Genomic DNA, 24,423 nt, shown 5'->3' on the forward strand with positions numbered 1-24,423 from the left:
GGCAATGCAGAGCAAATTGCTGCGTTCCCTTACTACGCTAAGGAACCATTCCATTGGCATATCAGTGGGTTTTGCCACGCAACAAACATGGATTCTGACACAACCCCTAATTTACATGACCATGTAAACCTGGGGATGCGCCAAAACCTTAGTCCTCGCAAGGGGGGGGGGAGGGGGTTGCAACTGGGAGAAATAACTTTATTCCCCCTCGTTTTTTTTCTATGTGTGCTGCATTTTGCAGCACATATAAAAAGAGGAAAAAGCCTTTCAGGATTGTTTTTTTTGCTGGAAGGGGACTCTTCCTGCACAATAATCCCGCCTGCGTTGGTGCTAGGCTGTGGAAATGTCACCAGCGCAGGGAGGAAGGACATAGATATGTTGCATTTCTGCCCTTTCAGTTTGAGGTAGGGCAGTGCAGCAAGGTGACTTGCTATGCTGTCCTGCACCAGATCCCTATAAATGTGCACATATAGTTATTATGTGTACTATGTGAAATTGGGCAGCTGAGTGACCATCAGGACTTTGTAAGCTCTCTGATCAAATGTATAACCCAAAAGCATAAAGTTTGATCAATAGGAATATGCAGTGAGAGAAAACAACATGTCTATCCATCTGCTTTCTATACGTTGCACACTAAAAACAATGCTAGGGCAACCAAGACACTGGCTTTAACTGTTCAATAGCGAGCCACACCTGGTCCAGTGAAGTCTTCCATCTACATACTGATCCATTTTCTGTAAGTCGCGCTGAAAATGTTACTATCAGAGTGCAGCTCACTTGACATACACCCAGAGGCTTATTTACAAGCCCCTGTGTTCTGCTGGAACGTTACTTTTATTGACATTACGGTGATGCACAGTGCAGTGCCATATGTATAAGGCCACGCAAAGCCACCCTGTGTAGATTTTCATGGCCTTATAGATATGGTGTGAGGCAATGTAGCACAAGTCAATTCGTTACCTCACAATGCGATGGGGAGGCGTGCCAGAGGTCTTGCGGGGGATGTTCCAATGTAGCACCCATGGCATTTGACACATTCCCAGATTCACAAGGTTCTGTAAACCTGGTAATGTGTTAAAAGCCTATGCCTCACCAGGGAAGGCGTATGGGAGGGGCAACAAGCAGAAATAACTATTTCTCCTCCTTCTTTCCTTTTTCTATGTGTGCTGCATTCTAAAATCATCTTCATTGATTGTTTTTGTACAGGAAGTTGTCCCTTCCTGTACAAAAACAATCATTCCCACAATGCAGACATCATTGTGCAAGGGTGTTCAATCCGGACACTGACCCCTCAGCACTCGACATCCTTCTTGGGACAGCTCACCTCCGGACTTTGGTCGCCGTCGCCGTCTCGAGGTCCCCGTGGCTGAAACCGCTTGTGTTTTTTAAAGTAACATGGGGGGCTGCTTTCAATCACTTTAACCCAGCATTATCTCATGTCTGTTTCAACCCGCACCAAGTAAAATGGATTTAGAAATGATTAACGAAAGTCATGTGAATTCCAGGTAGAACATACTCGTGTTCCAATGGGCTGAAGCTGACAACGGCACATCTGTGTTACATGTCATCTGCACTAAAGCCATCTGACCAGTTGTTTTCAAAAGCCTCCTTCATTAACACTACCAATGCCACCACCACCAATACCACCACCACCAATACCACCACCACCTCCACCAATACCACCACCAATACCACCATGACCAATACCATCAATATCACCACAACCAATTCCAATACCACCACAACCACTGCCAATACCTCCACCACCACCAATACCACCACCACCAATACCACTATCACCACAAACTACCACCACCAATACCACCACCACTACCACCACCACCAATACCACCACCACCAATACCACCACAACCACCAATACCAACATCTCCACCAACACCAATACCTCCACCACCACCACCAATAACAACAATAACACTAATACCACCATCACCACCAATACCACCACCAATACCACCTCGATCAATACCACCACCACAAATACAACCACGAACACCACCAATTCCACCACCAGCAACACCACCACTAATACCAATATCACCGCTAATACCACAACCAATACTACCACCACCAATATCATCACAAATACCACCACCACTATAAATACCACCACCACCAATACCATGAATACCACCACCACCAATATCAGCAATACCACCACCACCACCAACAACAACACCACCACCACCACCAATATCATCACCACCAATACCACTAACAATTCCACCACTGCCAAGACTACCACCACCACTAACACCACCACTACCAATACCACCACCACCAAAACCACCACCATCAATACCACCACCAACACCACCACCAGCAATACTACCACCATCACCAATACCACTACCACCACCACCAATACCACCACCAAAACCAATATCACCACCACCAATACCACCAACACCACTATCACCAATACCACCTCCACCAACACCATAACCGACACCACTAGCACCACCACCAATACCATCACCAGCAACACCACCACCAATCCAATTCTACCACCACTAATACCAATACCACTGCCAGGACCCCCACCAATACCAATATCACCACCAACACCACCACCACCAATACCACCACCACCAGTACCACCACCAATACCACCACCACCAATACCACCACCAGCAACACCACCACCAATCCAATTCCACCATCGCTAATAGCAATACCCCCGCCAATACCGCCACCAAAACCACCACCAATTCCACCACCACTAATATCACCACCAATACCACCACCAGCAACACCACCACTACCACCAATCCAATTCAACCACCACTAAAACCAATACCAATACCACCACCACCAATACCAATATCACCACCTATACCACCACTACTAATACCACCACCACCAATACCACTACCACCACCATCAATACCAACACCACTACCACCACCAATACCACCACCACCAATACCGCTACTACCAATACCACCACCAATTCCACTACTAATACCACCACCAATATCACCACTACCAATACCACCACCACCAACACCACCACGAATACCACCACCACTCATACAACCACCACCAAAAATACAACTAATATCATCACCACCAATACCAATACCACCACCACCAGTACCACTGCCAATATCACCACCAGTACCAATACCAATACCACCACCTATAACAATACCACCACCAATACAAATACAACCACCACCAATACCACCACCACCACCAATACCCCACCACCAATACCCAACCACCAATACCACCACCACTAATATCACCACCAATACCACCACCAGCAGCACCACCACCACCAATCCAATTCCACCACCACTAATACCAATATCACAACGAATACCACCACCACCACCAATACAAATATCACCACCTATACCACCACTACAAATACCACCATCACTAATACCACCATCAATACCAATACCACCACCAATACCACAACTACCAATACCGCTACTACTAAAACCACCGCCAATACCACCACCAATACCAAAACCACCACCAATACCACCACCAGTCCAATTCCACCACCACTAATACCAATACCACAACCAATACCACCATCACCAATACCAATATCACCGCCAATACAACCACCACTAATACCATCACCACCAATACCACTACCAATACAAGCACCACCAATACCACCACCAATACTACCAATACCACAGGCACTAATACCACCACCACTAATACCACCACCACCACCAAACCAATACCACCACCACCAATATCACCACCACCAATACAACCATCACCACCAATACCACCACCACCACCAACACCACCACCACCACCACCACCAATACTACCATCACCATCAATACTACCACCACCACCAATACCACTCTCACTACCACCACCACCAATACCATCACCACCACCACCAATGCCACCACTACCACCAATACCACCACCAAAACCAAAATCACCACCACCAACACCACTACCACCAATACCACCTCCACCAATACCTCTACCACCACCACCAGTACCACCACCAATACCACCACCAGAAATTCCACCATCACCAATCCAATTCCACCACCACTAATACCAATACCACCACCACCACCAATATCCCCACTAACACCACCACCACCAGTATCACCACCAATTCCACCACCACCAACAACAACACCACTACCAATAGCAATACCACCACCAATACCACCACCAACACCACCACCACCAATCCAATTCCACCACCACTAATACCAATACCACATCAAAACCACCAGCAATGCCAATATCACCACCAATACCACCACCACCACCATCAATATCAATACCACCACCACCAATACCACTACCAATACCAATACCAGCACCACCAATACCACCACCAATACTACCAATACCACCTCCAATACCACCACTAATAGCACCACCACCACCAATACCACCACCACCACCAATATCACCACCACTAATACTACTACCAATACCACCACCACCACCACCAATATCACCACCATCAATACCACCACCACTAATACCACCACCAATACCACCACCACCGATACCGCTATTACCAATACTACCACCAATAACATTACTAATACCACCACCAATATCACCAACACCAATGCCACCACCACCAATACCACCACCACCAATACAACCACCCATACGACCACCACCAAAAATACAACCAATACCATAACCACCAATACCAATACCACCACCACCAGTACCAATACCACCACCACCACCCCCAATACCACCACCACCACCAATACCATCACCACCCATACCACCACCATAATCAATCAATCAATCAATCATTCAGGGTTTGTGGAACGCGCTACACGCCCATGAGGTTCACAAGGCGCTTGGGGGTGGGGGAGCAGCTTCGGATCAGTCAAATAGCCAGGTCTTGAGGTCCTTCCTGAACGTGTGGAGGGTTGGGGACCGTCTGATGTTCACAGGGAGCTCGTTCCAGGTCTTGGCTGCCATGTAGGAGAAGGCTCTCCCACCAGTTCTGTATCTGCGAATGCAGGGGACCTCTTCCAGGGCGAGGTCGGTGGAGCGGAGGTTTCTCTTGGGCACATGGAATGATACTCTGTCTTTGAGGTATTTGGGTCCGATGTTGTTGAGGTATTTGTAGGTGTGTGTGATGAGTTTGAAGGTGAGCCTCTTCTCGACGGGTAGCCAGTGGAGGCCCCGTAGGTGTTGGGTCATGTGCTCGTGACACAGTGTCCCCAGGACGAATCTGGCTGCGGCGTTCTGGATGGTTTGGAGTTTGTGTAGAAGAGTTCTGTAAACTCCGGCATATAGGGCGTTGCCGTTGTCCAGTCTGCTGGTTATGAGTGTGTGGTTGACAGTCTTTCTGCATTCGGGGGGATCCATTTGAAGGTTTTGCAGAGGATGCGAAGGAAGTTTAAACTGATGGACGCGACGGCGTTGATCTGGTGGGTCATGGAAAGGGAGGAGTCAAGGACGATTCCGAGGTTCCGAGCGTGGTCTGCAGGAGCTGGTGGGTTAGCGAAGGCAGAGAGCCACAAGGTGTTGTCACAGGTGGAGGTGCAGGGTTCGAGGATGAGGGCTTTGGTCTTCTCAGAGTTGAGTTTCAGGCAACTGTCTTTCATCCAGGCTGCCACGTTCTTCATTCCTTCTTGGAACCAGAGCCTGGTTTCTATAGGATTCTTCATGAGTGATAGGATGAGCTGGGTGTCATCGGCATAGGATACGATGCTCTGCCCATGCTGTCTAACGATGGCGGCGAGGGCGCTATGTAGATGTTGAAAAGCGTTGGGCTGAGTGAAGATCCTTGGTGTACTCCGCATTTGATGTCAGTGGGCTTGGAGAGGAAAAGGGGTAGTCTGATCCTCTGGATTCTACTGGAGAGGAAGGATTGGATTCAATCAAGGGCGGTTGCTTGTATTCCTGCGTCGTGGAGTCTGGCTGCGAGCGTGCGATGTGAGATGTGTCGACGGCTGCGGAGAGGTCTAGCAGGATGAGGGCTGCAGTGTGTCCCTGGTCTGGTAGCATGCGGATGATGTCCGTGGCGGCAAGGAGGGTGGTCTCGGTGCCTTGGTTGCTGCGAAACCCGACTAGGAGGTGTCTAGGATGGAGTTCTCTTCGATGAAGGCGGTCAGGTGGGCATTCGCGAGTCTCTAAGTGACTTTGGCTGCAAAGAGGAGGAGCGAGATGGGTCAGTAGTTTTTCAAGTTATTGGGTCTGCTGTAGGTTTCTTGAGGAGGGGTTTCACCTAAGCCCGCTTCCAGCCGTCTGGGCAGGTGCCAGATCTGAGGGAGGTGTTGATCGTCTGTCCTAGTTCGGATGCGATGGAGGCGGCGGCCCTGTGGAAGATATGGGGTGAGCAGGGGTCCGTTGAGGCTCCTGAGTGAGTTTCCTTCATGGTTGCGGTGAATAGCTCGCTGGTAGCGGGGTCCCAGGTGTTGTTCAGCGCTTGTTTGCTGAAGCGGTCGTAGAGGGTCTTGATCTTCAGATGGAAGTAGGAGCTGAGCTTGTCGCAGAGTTCCTGGTAGAGTGATGTTGGTGGCATCGCAGGTGGGTTTTGCGAACAGTTGAATGACGTTGAACATTTCCTTTGTGTTGGTCATGTTGGTCTCGACTTTGCCTCTTTCGAAGGTCCGTTTGGTGTCTCTAATGCGCTGGTGGTATTCCTTCATGGCACTCTTGTGGTTGTTCTGAGCTTCTGCGGTTTTCTGGTTTCGTCAGGTTTTCTCTAGGCGTCTGTAGCAGCATCTCACTAATTGAAGTTCAGTGGTGAACCAGGCGGTCTTCAGGGGGCATTGTTTGGTGGGGTGGCGGAGGGGTGCCAGCTTGGCAGCGCAGCAGGAGACCCAACAATGAAATTCCCTGGCTGCGGCATTGGTATCAGTCGTGGAGCAGTGGGGGTCTTGGAGGAGAGCGGAGTTGAGGTGTTCCTCCGTGACCTTACTCCAGTTTTGTCATGTTGGGCGAGGAGCGGGCTTGGGTGCGGTGGAGGAATTGAAGGTGAAATGAACGCAGTGGTGGTCCATCCAGGCGGGCTGGGTAGTGTGGCTGAAACGGATGTTTGATCCTCCCGCGAAGATGGGGTCGAGGGTGTGAGTTTCCTTCATGGTTGCGGTGAATAGCTCGCTGGTAGCGGGGTCCCAGGTGTTGGCCGGCGCTTGTTTGCTGAAGTTGTCGTAGAGGGTCTTGATCTTCAGATGGAAGTAGGAGCTGAGCTTGTCGCAGAGTTCCTGGTAGAGTGATGTTGGTGGCATCGCAGGTGGACTTTGCGAACTGTTGAATGACGTTGAACAGTTCCTTGTTGTTGGTCATGTTGGTCTGGACTTTGCCTCTTACGAAGGTCCGTTTGGTTTCTCTTATGCGCTGGTGGTATTCCTTCAGGGCACTCTTGTGGTTGTTCCGAACTTCTTTGGTTTTCTGGTTTCGTCAGGTTTTCTCTAGGCGTCTGCAGCAGCATCTCACTAATTGAAGTTCAGTGGTGAACCAGGTGGTCTTCAGGGGGCATTGTTTGATGGGGTGGCGGAGGGGTGCCTGCTTGGCAGCACAGCAGGAGACCCAACAATGAAATTCCCTGGCTGGGGCATTGGTATCAGTCGTGGGACAGTGGGGGTTTTGGAGGAGAGCGGAGTTGAGGTGTTCCTCTGTGACCTTACTCCAGTTTTGTCATGTTGGGGCGAGGAGCGGGCTTGGGTGCAGTGGAGGAGTTGAAGGTGAAATGGACGCAGTGATGGTCCATCCAGGCGGGCTGGGTGGTGTGGCTGAAACGGATGTTTGATTCTCCCGCGAAGATGGGGTCGAGGGTGTGACCCACTCTGTGGGTGGGAGTGTTGACGAGCTGTTTCAGTCGTAGGTTGGCGAGGGTGTCCAGGAGAGTGAATGGATTCAGAGTTGTTGCTATTGTCGAGGTGAAAGTTTAGGTCTCCGAGTAGAATGTAGTCCGTAGAGGTGATGGCATGGGGTGCGGCTAGCTCGGCAATGGTGGTTGCGTGCTGGGTGCGTGGTCCTGTCGGTCTGTAGATGAGAGTGCCGCGTAGCATGGTCCTGGGGCTGGTGTGGATCTGGAAATGGAGGTGTTCTGTGTTAGAGTGGGGGTCAATCGTGCTGGATGTGGAGAGTCGGAGGGGGGTCTTGTGTGCGATGGCAAATCCCCCTCCTGGGCGGCGTGGGTGGTCCTTTCTCTGCATCTTGTAGTCGCCGGGGATGGTAGTGGCGATGTTGGGGTCAGAGGTGGCCTTGGTCCAGGTTTCTGTGAAGAATGTGACATCGTGCGAGAGGGTGTCGATCAGGTCCCAGATTTCGATGGTGAGACGGTGCAGGGAGCGCACGTTGAGAATGATTCAAGTTAAGGTTTTGGCGGTGCAAGCATCATGCGGTCCTTCTGCGGCTGCGGGAGCCTTGTCGGTGGTGAAGGATCTGAGGCAGTGTCTGCGCGAGAATTGCCCATATGTCTTGGCCAGCGAGGATCTTGCGCAGTCGGCGTGTCTTCCAGGATTGAGAGAGTGGAGGGTGGCTGAGTGGTAGCGGTGGGGTCCAGGTGGACCAGGGTTTCTGGCACTGGTCGGGGCGTGGACGGGTGCAGACAGGCTTGCGGCTGAGTCGGGGGCGGGGCCGCAGGGTTAGCAGCGGCAGGAACAGAGAGAAAAGAAAAACAAACTATGGACAGTACAGTGAGGGGGACAGTACAGCGAGGGGAAAACCACACTGAGCAGTTAGCAAAGAAGAAATATGCGAGAATAACAGTGAGCAAGTGGAAACACTGAGGAATATACCGGAGTGCCTAAAACCAACCTGAGGCGCAGGGAATGGGCTGCTGGCTCGAACCCTGCATGGGTGAAGGGCTCAGATGCTAGCGCGGTCTGCAATCAGGCAGAGCTGCTGGGGAGAGGGCTGGCCTTGGCCTTGGAACCAATACCATCACCACCAATACCAATACCACCACCACCAGTACCAGTACCACTACCAATACCACCAATACCACCACCACCAATCCCCTACCACCAATACGACCACCACTAATATCACCACCACCAATACCAGTACCACCACCACCAATACCACCACTAATACCACCACCACCAATACCAATGTCACCACCACCAATACCAATGCCACTAATACCAATACCACCACCAATATCAATACCACCACCAATACCACCATCAATACCAATAGACCACCACCAATGTGGAGAAGTGTGACTCAATGGTTAGAGCGGCAGACCCTGATGCAGAGGTCTAGCCCGGGACCAGGGTTCAATTCCTGCCTCGGCGGGTCTCTGGCTCAATTTCCTCGGACCTGATAATTCTCGCCTCGGTGCCTAAACTAATCGTGGGTCCCACTCTACAACTCTGGGCAATAGCTTGCTTAATCTTCACAATGGCCCCAACAACGCTAGGATGCCTGGCTTCACCTTGGGGGTGCCCAGGAGTGGGTACTTCACAGGGAAAAGACAGGAAGGGTTCCACAGAGGTATGCGTACAAGCGCCGAGATGCCTCATGGGTGATCCGTGCGCTATACAAGTACTACACATTTACATTTACATTTACAATACCACCACCACCACCAATACCCCACCACCAATACCACCACCACCACCAATACCACTACCACCAATACCATCACCACCAATACCAGTACCACCACCACCACCAATACCAATACCACTACCAATAACCCCACCACCAATACCACTAATACCAATACCACCACTAATACCAATACCACCACCAATACCAATATCGCCACCAAAACCACCACCACGCCAATACCACCGCCAATACCAATACCACCACCCCCAATACCCCCACCACCAATACCAGTACCACCACCACCAATACCACCACTAATACCACCACCACCAATACCAATACCACTAATACCAATGCCGCCACCAATACTACCACCACCACTTATACCGCTACCACCACCAGTACCACCACCACCAATACCACCATTGCCATCACCACCCAACTCACCACCATCACCAATACAGCACCACCAATACCGCCAATACCACCACCAATACCAGAACCTCAGCGCCTCTCGCTCACTAGTAATAGCAGGGGCACTGTACGAGGCCGGAGCTGCAGCCGATACCATCCCTCCCTCCCTCCAAACCTGCCATAAAGCACAGCACGCCCGGCACCAGGAGGTGAAGCCAGGGCCCTTCTACAGATGGAGTGTTTTTTATTGAGCCAAAGATAGCAATGACATTGTGCAGTGCCACACTACACACTCAAAACACGGAGAGGGCAGGAAATAGCCCCCCTCCTGCTCTTCCTCCTGAGTGACAACAGTGTAATCATAGAGTGAAAGGTGTTGAAGAGCTTTGTTAGTGTTGATAGCTTGGATCATAAGTAACTCTCACTTCACACTTTGTTTCTATGTAATTTACAACATTTACACATCTTCTTCACTGCACTATTTATGACTACTTTGAAGACGTCGCAGGCCGGTCTCTTCCTCTGATATTTACACTCTAACAAGTGGTCGAGAAGGCCCTTTATTGCAATGCAATAGGTCTCGCATTTGTGAGTGTTTAAGCTATTAGTATTGTAAATGACAATGCCTTTTATTTATGATTTAAAACTCAAAACATAAATAAAAGATATTGTCATTTACAATCCCAATAGCTCAAGCTTGTGTGAATGCAACACCTATTGTATTGCAAATGCTTGTTTTTGTTTATGTGAACTGTGCTTTGTACCTTTTTCTACGTTATTTATTGACATATATTTGTTTAAAAAAATATACACCCATCTGTTTGCTCTTTTAATTTTTTTCCTTTGTGATTTTTTGCAATTGATTTCAATAATTCATATATTTGAGGCCACTAATTTGGGCTCTCATAACTGGTATGTTAAAAATGAAGCTGGATTGTGTTTAAAAGAAATCCCTTGGAGGCACTGTTACCCGATAACTACGCCACTTAAATAAGGCACAACATCATAGCGTGAGGGGTGTGTCCTCTAGTGGCAGCTAGTATGCTCCACTAAGAGGAAAGAGAAACAAGGCGAGGAAAAGGTTACACTGGCCACTCTCCTGCAGTTTACCCTGTGCGGGTTAGAACTAAGAAAATAAAATAACTACAATGAAAGGGAGAAAGTAAATAAACAGAAAAACATTAAAACATCTTCAATGAGGTGAAGGTAGAGGGTAGCTTCCTCAAGATAGTGGAGTGCATCCAGACTGCTCCATACAATCGCAAGGTAATCAAAAAGGACTGCAATTCCTCCTGCTCTACAGGCTCCCCGGCGACTGTACAAATAAATAGCACAGAAATTATAATGGTTTGTCGTGACTCCCTACCCGCCCTTCACAATTGGGACTCCAATGGGCCCTTACAGTATACACTGAGTATATGGTTTACCTGGCATTTAAAGTAAACATGACTAAAACCCTTTATTATGAAGTGTGGGAAAGGTAGTGCCAAATGTGGGGACATGTCCATTGGTAACACAAAGGTGGAATTCACCAAGACATTTCCCTACTTGGGCATTTTATCTGATCAAAAGGGGACATGGTCCCAAGCAGTAAAAAATAGGAACCTGCTTTTTTTTAAATCGACGGCTGCGCTGGCCAACTTTGCTAGGAGATTGGGAAGAAGGCCACCTGTTGAGATGCTACACATTTATTGGGCAAAATGTGTCAGTATGGCAACATATGGCGCTGGAGTCTGGCGCTATCGAGCTACAAAACCCATTCAGCAGGTGGAGAATACCTTCTTAAAAATTATTTTTGGCAGTTCCAGGCAGTACTTTTTTTTTAACTTATTTTTATTAATTTACCGCAATAACACAATCATTTTGTACTTCAAGGGTTATCATAAACATTGTTATGGTATACGAACAAAACAATCGAAAAGCCCCTCCCACCTGTCCAGCCCCCCATCTCAGGCTCAAACTAACATTTGTATGCATCACAAACATTTGTCGTCTGTGCGAATGCGGTGATACACATCATGTAGATCAGTTACAAAATATTGACATTACATATACAATTTTACAGTGTTGTATCTTATACAGCTTCTACACCACCTGATATCATTTACAATCTCGATCAGTACATTCCCTTACTGTTCCTGAAGGTCTTTGGCCACAAATTCCTCCATTATTGCATTCCTATCAAGCGATATTGGTACCCTTCTCACCCCCTTCTGTCCCTCTCTCTGTAGCTCTGCTCCCTCTGCCCTCCCCACTACCCCATTGTACCAGTCTAGCAATTGTGGCGGTCTGGTTGCCTTCCAACTCATGGTTATATTTCTTTTTGCCAATTTCATTGCAAGGTTCACAAATCTGCGCGTAGGAGTTCCCTTCTTCCTTTTAGGATCCAGACCCAATATGCAACAGCCCAGTGACCTGATGTTTCCTGTTGGCGCCATACTATTAACTAGTTCCTGCACTGTTGACCAATAGTTCAATAGTCTTGGGCAGTTCCATAGCATGTGCAATAAGCACGCATTTGGAGAGCAGCGGGGACAATCACCTGATGCCTCTGGAAACATTTTGCTGAATTTATAGGGGGTTAAATACGCATGGTATACTATCATGAGCTGGATACATTTAAATTTCGGGTTTCTAGAGATCTTACACGGGTGTTCTAGCAGTAACCCCCATTTATTATCCGTTAGTGTGCGGCCAACATCCGTGTCCCATCTATCTCGAGTCGATTGTGGTGACACAGACGTGTGTGTGCGGATACCCAGATACAACCATTTTGTCAGATGACCCCCATTACCCATCAAATATTGCATATGTGTTAGTGCACAGGTCTAAGGCTCATCCCCCTAGGAGCCCACACTGTTATAATATAGCTGGAAATGTGTGCATGCAGTAAAAACAACCTATCTGGTACCCCAGCTCTTGTACAAAAGTGTTATGACTCATTAGCGTGCCATCATTGAAGAACTCGCCTATCGTGGAAACTCCCGTCTCTGCCCACACCCCTATAAGACTCAGTGTGACCCGTCCCAATGAAAGTGGAAGGTCAATAGAGGTATGTTCGGGGCATACGGCGTCGAGATACTGGTATTGCGCATGGCCCTCAGCCAATAACTTAGGCTGTGCGCAAAAGGGGGGACGCCGTCGACAAAACCTTACTGCCTGGTAACAGTAGTCAGTACTTCAACTTATATTTGCCACTCCGAGCCAGGGATTCCGTATATCTCAGACTTGATAAAATGCCAACCTGTCCTTTTGTGGCACAGGATTTGGACCTCTGTAAAGACTACTTTGAATCGTGAAAATTTAAAAGAGAGCCTCAAGTTAGACAGGGCGCTGGATATTCCATGGGGAAAATATATAAAGGACTTTACTAATAATCTTGGCCACCTAGAATACTATAACGACCCTCGTACCATAAGTTCTGTCTCCAGAAAACATCTTAAAAAGCTCTATATGACTCATCTGGAGGAGAAAAGATTTGTGGTCGAGGCAATTAAGCCCTCAGTACACACTAATGAGTTGATGCTGACTACTCTTGGGATGCAGCCCTATCTTGAACTGGCATTACGTACCTATGAGAGATTTGTATTAACACGTTTTATATTTGATATCTTTCACCACCTCATAACTTTTCCTGTAATAAATGACGGATACAGAACTGAGCAGATGTCCTTGTGACGAACAGTCCCAGCAATCAACAATTCATGGGGTTTCATTTTGTAAGTTTTACGCAACCCAAAGAAAGAGATGGATTTTACCAATTTTGAAAGTAATGGGCTTGAGACAATGTAGACCAGCATTTTTAGCTTTGCAATTTCTAGATAATAAACATTTTATAAAGCCAATTTCATCAATTTTAAAATGTATAGCGAAATGCAGAAAAAATATTCTTATCTGAACCATTAGTTTTTAACTGAAATGAAATCATTGTGACTGCAGATATTGAACCTTGTGTCATTGTGTAACTATTTTGTAAATTTTACCACAAGATACTTTTAATTTATGTAATATTGAAATGTTCCTTAATGTATGCTTTTATGATTTTATCACAAAAATAGAATAAAGCTTGTTCTGATCTGATCTGACTCACCTGTACATGTACTACTGTACATTTCTGTACTTTGTTGAGCCTGAGCTTTTGATCTCCGATTTCCCGGTGGACCCTGGGGTCCAGGAGGGCCCGGAGGACCAGGTGGGCCACGTTCCCCTTTCAAACCTATACAATAAAAAGCATCATTTACTTTTATTCCATTTTATATATTTGGCAGATTAGAGTTGTGTATATTTCATACTTTATCATCCACATTACATGCAATCCATATCCCCTAGTCGGAGGTCCCCTACCATGTACAACATGGAGCTACTGACCACCCATTACATTATACCCAGAGGTGATAGGCGCAGACTGCTACTGGCAGGAAAATCTCTCAGAGGGGTTCTGCCAGTCTTAGAAGATGTATGGTGGGTTGGATTTGTTTGGTGATAATGCCACAGGCAAACATCCACTTCAACCCATTCTGAGTGCAGATTTAGCATTACACAGCCTGTGATGAAAGGAATTATCCGCCTGATGGAGACATTGCCAATGGACGGCTCAGCCGCAGGGAGATCAGCAAAATAGGCCCATCAGTCCTTTTACCGAACTGTCTAAGGAAGAAGGATTTCCTTATGTAATCTTCTCTCTCCTTGGGTTTTCTACCCAGTGGATTGCGGGTAAATGTGTTTTACAAAGTGGAACTTTTCTTGATGACAGTTTTGATAAATGCAAATAGTTTTCTGCTTTTGCAATAGATCAAGATCTGTTCTTGGGGCCCGAATATGCAACTTAATCACATGCTTAGTCAATGGATACATTAGTCATTGTTAAAACAAATTATATTCTTTTGAATGGAATTTTATTGAAAGAATTCTAAAATGTTCCCCTTATATTTTAGGAATCTACCTACTTCATACATTTTAAATGAATAATAGTGAAAAAACATGCAGGGTGCAAAAATCTACAATCACTCACTGGCATGCGTGATTGCAAAGTAGGAGGTAGATTCATCAGTTCTCAGCATCTCTGATAGCATGATTAACAAACCTCAAAATACAATAATTCACATCAAAAACCCGAAGAATAAATTGAATATCAGTTAAACACTGTTAGAACACAGCTCTTCACGAAGCACAACAAAAGCTAAAGCATGGTAAGTATAATCCAACTTCCTACAAACTCTCACGGTTTTGCCAAGTAAATTAAATAGGGGGAAAACTGTAGCATTGTTACGAAGATAGTGGGTGACTGTTGGACCAAGCCTTCTATGCCAGCAGGGGGGGGTTCCTCCTTCAAGGCGGAGGAGCGTTGCCCTCCTGCTACGAAAGCAGCAGCAAACATCATAAAATGGTAGTATTCATTACTATTCCATTTTATATTAAAGTGTTGCTGTTTACTTAACTTTCAACTCAAGACGAGTGCGAGCGAGGGCAGCACTATCCTTGCTGATTGACACAGATATGACAATGACTGCCTAAAGCTAAAGTGCACATGTCGTATGGACGAGATGTCTTGCGATGGCCATCCCGACATGCACACTTCAGACCACACTAATTCAAGCTATTTTGAGCAGCCGGACAGATTGCAGTTACAGGCCCAGTCTCGAAAAGAGCAATCCTGGATCTTAAGCTTGAGAGCAGCTCCAGAATTAGTTAGGTTTGTTGGCTGGCAGTGCTGAGGAAAAATCAACCAACATCCCCCCTCCCTCTAAACTGGATCTGCCTGCTTTCAGTCCCTCACGATCACAATGGGACACGATGAAATGCTGCAGCAGGTTCCACAAAGATTCAGAAGTGGGTGCTCATTTCCTTTCCCTGTTTTCTGGTGTCAGTTGCCTTGGCCGCGGCGCCACACCTCTTCCCGACATATGTGCACGAATCTTGGGTCGATTCGAACAAATTAATTCAATTTTTTTTTACATGTTTGAGAACCCTTGGCTGCGCATTTCGCATTTGCTCCTAAGCTTCTGTGGGAGGGACAAAAAAGACGTTCCATATACCCAGACAGGCAGCATCCTTGTGCCCCTTTGCGAGCAAGAGATGACAGATCGAGCCACAGCAAATAAATCTGATTCCAAAGGAAAAATCTCTATTTACAAAGGCTGGCATGGGATTTAAAAGGCAGTGGAACTTCTTAGTGTCTTTCAGGCTGCAAATCAAAATGTTTGTCGTGGAGATGCCCAGAAGGGAGGTCAGCAGTCTAGCTTCCCTGGGTATAAAACTACATGCCAGGACTGATGCGCAGCGGACGCGCCAAAGGCAAGCCCGTCTGCACCCGTCAGCGCACCAGCCACTCACAGCGCCAGCCAAGCTGCTGCTTTTAGTATCAACACGACCAGGGAACATAACATCTGCTACCCTGGGAAACAGCTACGGGATTTAGGAGAGCAGGAGACTGCAGTTGGTAAATTCACACCGGAGAAAACAGCTGGGCCGGTCTCGGATTTCTTAAAGCAAGACATGCTAAACTGTGGTCTTTTGAATGTGTGATCACCTCCAAAGCACTCCACTGAGACACAAATACTGCTAGAAACACTTAAATTAGATGCACTGTTTTTAACAGAGACCTTGACAGATGTAGGGTCAGATCTGGAGCTAGGCCTGATATGTCCTGAAGGGTATAAAGCGTTCCATAAACCTAGACCCAGCGGCAGAGGCGGTGGGGTTGTGGTTATCTACAAGGATTTCTGGGATATTACACCCATGGAGATTGACGAGGTGGTGGGTCTGGAAATATTGGGCTTCTCCATAAAAGACCCGGCAGGTCATGTGATGACAGGCATTGTCTGCTATAGACCCCCAGGGGTAGCTAGCTGTCCTTTCCAACAGGGACTGGTTGATGTACTCAACAACATGGCACTCACCCATATGCGTCTCTTGATGTTAAGTGACTTCAATCTTTGGACTAATGGGAAAATGGATGCAGGCTATAACAATATCCTTCACTCATGTGCTAACTTAAACCTGCTACAATGGGTTACCGAACCGACCCATATTGCAGGGCATGTACTGGATCTAGTCTTCGCCGGGGAAGATTCGATTATAATGGACAGAATTCTGCCGGTGGGCTGGTCAGACCACCACCTGGTTCAATACAGAGTGATGTACACCAAGATGACCAGGCCAGCCCCCAAGGCAGACAGAAGCTTTCTAGGGAGGGACTGCAAGGGTCTATTGAGGAGAGCACATAAGTCCCCCATTTTTCATGTAGAGAACTATTTTGATCCAAATAAACAGGTGGACGTGAACTATACAGCCCTCTGCGGATGTATAAACAAGAAGCTAGATCAGATTGCCCCTCTAAAAAATATTAGATTATTGGGAAGACCATCCGCCTTATGGTATAACGAAAATTTGAGGAATCTTAAACTAGTGTGTAAACACACAGAAAGACAATGAAGGATGCAATATGCCGAAGAAAAGAAAGTTGTCTGGAAGGAGAAAATAGCCATTTATAAAAAAGCTATTGTCACAACCAAAGCAGAATACTTTTCCAATATTATTTCTAAGTCATCTAACAGTACTAAAAGTATCTTTAAAATAGTAAAAAGCATGGCTAGCCCTGAATGTGTAAAAAATAAGATCTTACCAAGACAGGAGTTATGTGACAACTTGGCTTCCTTCTTCCTGGAGAAGATAAGCAAGATTGTCGAAGGGCTGAAGGTAGAGGCACCATCAGACAGTATAGTGCAGAAGGCTAGACAAATACCAAAGGCTTTGGAGGCTAGGGACAAGGGGCCGATGCCATTGAAGTAGGACGCTATCCTGGACCACTTTGCGCTGCCCTCCGATGAGGATTTTATCAAAGTGGCTTCAGGAATTTCCTCAGGCTCGCCTTTGGACCCTCTCTCCCCCATAAAATATGGAGAGAACTTGGTTCTGAATTCTTCCCGGTTCTTCACCAGTTGTGTGACCAATCCTTTGGCCACGGGCTGGTTCCACGCTGTTGGAAACAGGCAATAGTACCGCCCTGTTAAAAAACACAACCGGAGACCCTAAATCCCCGAAGAACTATAGACCCATCTCTCTTCTCCCTTACCCAGTAAAGATCATGGAGCGCCTGGTGAGCAGATCGCTCTCACAAATCCTGGAGGCCAACAAAAAGCTGGAGGAGGAGCAATTTGGGTTCCGCCCAGGCCATTGGACGGAAACTGCTCTGATAACCGTTCTGGACGACCTCCGAATGCGTGCAGACAGGGGCCAATCAGCTATCTTAATCTTGCTAGACCTGTCTGCCGCGTTCGATATGTTTAATCACGCGATCCTCCTAGCTAGGCTGTAAGAAATGTGGGTGGTGGGAACAGCCTTGCGTTGGGTTCAGTCATATCTGTCCGATAGACAGCAGGGAGTGGAACTCCCCCCTTTCCAATTGGAATTTGCTGACATCAAGCAGGGGGTACAGCGCGGGTTCCTCAATCAGCCCCACTTTATTCAATGACTACATGCATCCGTTGATAGGCATCATCAAATCCTTCAACATTAGGTTGGTGAACTATGCTGATGACACCCAGCTGATTCTGTCTTTGGAAGGTGACCCTGATGGGGCCCTGGAGAATTTCCATGCCTGTCTGAGGGAAATGACAAACTGGTTGAGAGTCAACTCACTCTGGAAGATACTGCCAGTACTACTGACTCAGGCCAGAGCTTTAGTAGTCAGGAGTATCATTATGAGCTGCCTGGACTACTGTAACGCCTTGTTACTGGAGTCCCCTAAATATCTGCTTGAGAGACTCCAGAGAATTCAGACAGCAGTAGCAAAACTTGCACTTATGAGACCACGGTGGTCATCTTCAGTGCAGGCTCTGGCAGAGCTGCACTGGCCTCCGGTGGCTCAGAGGGTTCAGTTCAAGTCCCTCTGTATCGTGTTTAGGGCCCTACATGGACTTGGGCCCAAACCGATACAGAGGAGATTTGGTTGGTATGTTCCTACACGTAACCTCCGCTCCTCATCAGCCAATCTCGCGATCACCCCAACTTTGGGGGGTAGAGCGTTTGGTAAAGCAGCTGCACACCTTTGGAACAACCTCCCCCTTGAATTGAGACAGACACAGGATCTATTGTTGTTCCGCAAAAAAACAAGCCTTGGCTATTTCCCAGGTTATAATCTCCACCCTGTTGATGGCAACATCCCTAGTCAGAAACTTAGGCTTCACAGCGCCAGGATGCCCGTAGTGTTACAGTGCGCTCTATAAATGTTCATACATACATACAGATGCACATCATATAACCAGTATTCAAAGAATAGCATGCAAGTCCCATAAGCAACAACATTCAGATACCAAGGGTGTGATGAACCCAGATTTATGCAAGGAAAACGGGTCCTAGAGGCTACTGGCTAGATTGCAAAATGCAAGCATAATCAGAGGTAACACCTCTAGGCTGTGGAGCCACTACACCAGCTCCACCATTGATAATTACTCCCATACAAGTCTTTGCTGCAAGTGAATTATCCCAGATACGTATATCAGCAGGATAGAGGCCAGTGCACTAGATGATAGACTTCAAGGGGCTTATAAAACTGAATTTCCTGTTAGGGACTGGAACGTGCATTCAGCAGTAACCCACATCTGTGCAATAGGGGCATTACCTGCTGAGCTATCGCACTAGGGCTGGAACGTCTGATCTGCAAGTTGTGTACAGAACTTTACAGCAGACGGCGGATTACACAAAGCTACTATCATACTCGGATTACAAACAAAGACAAGGAAGGATGCTATCTGGTACACAAATCAGAGTGGTTATTGTTGTGAAAAGCTGTGCGCCGTTTGAAATTAAATCCTACTTGATAAACGTCCCATTACCTTGTGCACTGAGCTAAGCAAATCTTTTCTTCTGGCATGAAATTGTTGTCTTTCACATCCATATGGTATCAATTATACTCAACCTACCCTTGTGACCCTTCATCAAATGTGGAGAAAACAAGGAACACATGTCGTCTGGTTCACCCAGTAAATACCAAAAAGGTCTGGAGAAAACACTAAATCAGTGCTCACCACTTTCAAATGTCACGAGCCGCCACTGTCTGCTGGCTCACCCTAGATGTTTGCCTTCCTTTGCTGATTTTGTTAGATTTTAGGACTCTATGCTCTTTACTCCGGATAATCAGTGGTAAAGTGCTTGTGCTCTCTCCTTTAAACATGTTATTTTTGGCATACACCTTATTGGTATTTTTATTTACTTATAAGTCTCTAGTAAATGGTAACTCATGTACCCAGGGACTAAAATGAATTGCTAGTTGTGGGCTGTAGTACTGCTTGTGCCAACCACTGAAGTAGCACCATAACACATGTCTCAGGTCTGCCACTGCATCACATAGTACAGTTTATACTGCCATTTAGACCTGGCAAAATAAGCAAGGCCTAAATCTTCGTCCACCCCTATGTTAGACCCTAACCACCTCTAGGACAGGATGCATGGTATTGAAAACATAGGACATATGTACTTAGGTTTGACATGTACTGGCAGTGAAAACGTCCTAAAATCACATTCATTGTGGAAAGGCTATCTATCCCATAGACTCCCACTGAGTTACCTTATTACCCTTAATGAGTGATAAGTTCCGTTTGGGTACAGATAGAGAAATGCTTCTTGCAAGCTTTTGAATCATAATTTAAAATCCTCTTTAATGGAAAGTTAGATTTTAAGGTAATCTTCTGAGAATTACACTTTTAGACTTTTCCTTTTCTACGTTTCAAAAGTAGGCCCTTGCTGCATAAAAAAAATGTGCCTTTCAGCCAGTGTCACATGACTGTAATGGGTCTTCGGTGGTGTTGTGTGTATTCCTCAAGGGGAAAAAAGCAAGCTAATAACATGCATGAATATATGAAATTATATCAGGACATCGTACACTTGATCAAACAACATAGTGCTTGATTATTATCAAAAATATGTTATTTGAATCCTCGCCATTGGAGGACAGACTCCTGATGGACCATCTTCAAAAAAAGGCAATGTCAATGACATATAAGAAAATAGTTAATAATAGACCTGACACCACGGAGATTGTTCAGCCAAATGGGAGAGCGAGGTGGGAGACATTGATGAGGCGGACTGGAGGGAGGCGTTGGCGTCTCCTCAGGAGGCTGTTATTCCGTCAAGGCTTTGGCTAGTTCAACAAAAAATTCTCCACCACACATACTACACGAGGATACTCCTACATAGAATTGGGCAGATGGACACGCCACACTGTCTGAGGGAGTGCGGAGAGCCAGGGACATTCTACCATACCATCTGGAGCTGCCCCAGGATAGTGGGATACTGGATGGCAGAGATGAGGACACTCTCCCAGGTTACAGGGGTCACTGTGTTGCCGGAACCGCGGTGCTGCCTGCTAAATATATGGGAACCAACAGACTTAAACACGACAGCTCAGGGTTGGGTGACTCTGAGCTGTCGTGTTTGGCATGACAGTAGCGAAGCGGAATATTGCCCAACGCTGGGGGTCTAGGATCGGCCTCACTCTTACCTAGTGGTGCAAAGATATGGACCTGGCAATGGTTGCGGAAAGGTCAGTTTATATTCACCGCGGCTGTCCAAAAAACATGGGAAAAGGTCTGGGGGGGTTGGAACTCCTATCGGGGAGACATATGTGAACCACCGCCTCCTGAGGTTCTGATTCGGATGCGAGTGTTTGAATAACCTATGCGGAGCAGACTGTTAGAGTATATCCACATGTACGGGGGAAGGTTATGAAGGGGAAGCATCCAAATGTGGGACTATGAGAATTGTACAGAAAACTGTATAACTAATACTGTGATCTATTTACACGTCATGAAAATTATGTTGTCATGGAAATGCTCTACTAATTATATAAATAAAAATTGTTTAAGAAATATATATATGTTTTTATTTTGTTTTATATATTATTTTATCATTTTCTTCCTGAATATCAAAAATACGTAATTCTGTATGTTTTGTTATCGCAATGTATCAACAACATATAATCACAATGCATCAACAACATATAGGACGTAATCACATACGTTATAAATTAAACATGATACTGATATCAATTAATACAAAATTATTTCTTTTATATTTCCAATAGGGTCCAGATCAACATGGACAGAAAGGAGGGTCGGTGGTAGATGAGTACGCGCATTTCGGCAAGTTGCCTTCCTCAGGACACCGTCTCAACTTTCACTGCATTGGACACACAATTAGACAAAATACATTGATTACATGCACTTATACCAATTTGTCATTACACTTTTAATGTGCGTATAATCGTGGTGCCTACTGTGACCCGATTATAGGAAAACGCTTTTATCGAGTGCATTACATGTTCACAAAGGGTGATGGTTTGTAAACAAGAAATGGTGTCAATTTTGCATGCACCAGCGAGGATGGTAAAGAGCAGAGTGGAATAATGTTGTAGTTACCTACTTGTTGTAATTGGACAGACAGGTCAAATCATCAATTTCCACGTTTATAATTGATAAAAAACACAGAGTCCCTGAGTCTATGGAAAAGAACAAAACATATATCGAATTAAAAACGTTCTAAGGATCTTTAACACTGGGATTAAATATGTAGGCTTAATTTTATACCTTATTTAGTAATCAGTGTATGTTCGAAACACTTAAATGTTTTAAGTAAAGTAGTACACCCCAAGGATATGTTGGTGTTGTCTGATAATTTGGTGCAGTCGCAGGTGTATTGCTCTAAAAACGAAAGACCAGAACAAGGTTTACTACTTAAGCTCTTTCTAAGATTTATGCATAATCTAGTGTCGACCTGGTTTTAAGCCTGTATATATTAAAAAGGCGAATAACTGTATGAGGCCTCTATATGACCAAGGGTTCCAACTGGATTATGTTTAATATACTCAGGGAATCTGTGAAGAAAACAGGGAATCCCATACGAAATGTCCAGTTATGTGGTTTAGATAATGTTAATCGCTTTAATTACTGGAATTAAGGATATATTTATAGAAACGGACTAAACATATATCTATATATATTAGTGTAAACTATTTGGTTTTATTTATAGATTGTGTTATCTTTAGAGGTATTTGCCATGTTATTCCATGAGAACATATCAACTACATAATTATTGGGGGGTCCTAAACGGGCCAAATTATATTCAAGGCAAAAAGTATTTTAAGAAAAACAAATGATGTAACTGTTTCAATCGGTTCTTGACTCGGCGTACCTGATTTGAATAGTGATAAGCACTTCAGATTGTCGCAATGCTACTTGTTTATTATAACTAAAACAAACTGTTTTCAGATCGGAATGCTAAAAAGCAGTTTGAGTCAAAGTAAAGTGCCGGAATTCTTAGCTTATTAAGTAGCCGACTAAACATGTACTTCTAGGATGACCCTGTTTTAACTTAGGCAAACTGTGTTCAATTAAGATGCTAGACAAAAGAACAATAGAGTAGTTTAAATCGATTTAAGGTTTCGAAATTTTCAGAATAATTAGCCGCTAACTAATGGAACCCCTTTTACATCGTTCAGTTTGTTTAAAAAACAAAGTGGCATATTATCAAGGGCCTTATCGCCGCTTTAGCGAGACATTTTCCCGCTAAAGCGGCGATACTTTCATCGCCCTATTAGCAAGCTGTCGCTAACAGCAGTTAGCGACAGTTTGTAGGCGATAGCGAGCGGTTTGGGGCCCGCTTTGCATGTCAGCGATATTTATCAATAATGACATGCAAAGTGGGCGTACCCAACCTGTTAGCGACTGAAAGCAGTCGCTAACATCGCTATCGCCTATTATCAACGCAGGCACAGCGATAACATTTTTTTGCGCTAAGCGCAAATATCACCAAAAAGGATTAGTTACTTACCTGTAATCCTAGTTCTCTTCCAGGGGTATCCTCATCAAAGTCATTAGAATATTCCCGCCCATGCGCGGGACCCCGGAAACACCATATTATATGTGCCCCACATATATATTATCACATATATATATATAAATATATATATATATAAAAATAAGCAATTGCAGCCCAATAAACACTAGAGCTGAATCATGCTGTAAAGAATTTCCACCATACATGAATAACATGCATTAGAAACATGAGAAACAACACAAAGTTTGTTTAGAAACTGTTTTAATGCTCTTAAAGCAGTAGAAATTCTCATAAAAACACTGAAAGCATAGAAAGCTCCCAGGCTGCATTGCAAATACACAGTCTAAAAAGACTGAAAAGCTAACCTGTAGCTGCATAGCAATAAACTGACACCGTGCCTTTAAGGCACTCCTGACCCCCAGCTCCCCATCATGCCTCAGGGGTGACAGTTAGGTCAGTGTTCTTTGCGGAGACTGAATAAACCATGGAACAAAGTATAGTAGACCTGTGCCCGGGGAGGCGGGAGGGTTGCTTATGACTTTGATGAGGATACCCCTAGAAAAGAACTAGGATTACAGGTAAGTAACTAATCCTTCTCTTCCAGGGGATCCTCATCAATAGTCATAAGCATTAGAATAGAATAGCGAGCCTCACCTCATCTCCCTGCGG

General features: G+C 45.7%; 1 protein-coding gene across 1 annotated transcript in view; it reads right to left on the reverse strand.

Annotated features, from left to right (window-relative positions):
• Positions 1–24,423, reverse strand: part of GLDN (gliomedin) — a 600,890-nt gene that overhangs the window by 280,812 nt on the left and 295,655 nt on the right. Inside the window, exon 6 of the mRNA XM_078684820.1 lies at positions 14,012–14,137. Coding sequence (XP_078540946.1) covers positions 14,012–14,137 — 126 coding nt within the window. The remainder of the gene's footprint in view (positions 1–14,011; positions 14,138–24,423) is intronic.

The sequence above is a fragment of the Lissotriton helveticus genome, chromosome 3_2 (assembly GCF_964261635.1).
Source record: "Lissotriton helveticus chromosome 3_2, aLisHel1.1, whole genome shotgun sequence".
Lineage (NCBI taxonomy): Eukaryota > Metazoa > Chordata > Amphibia > Caudata > Salamandridae > Lissotriton > Lissotriton helveticus.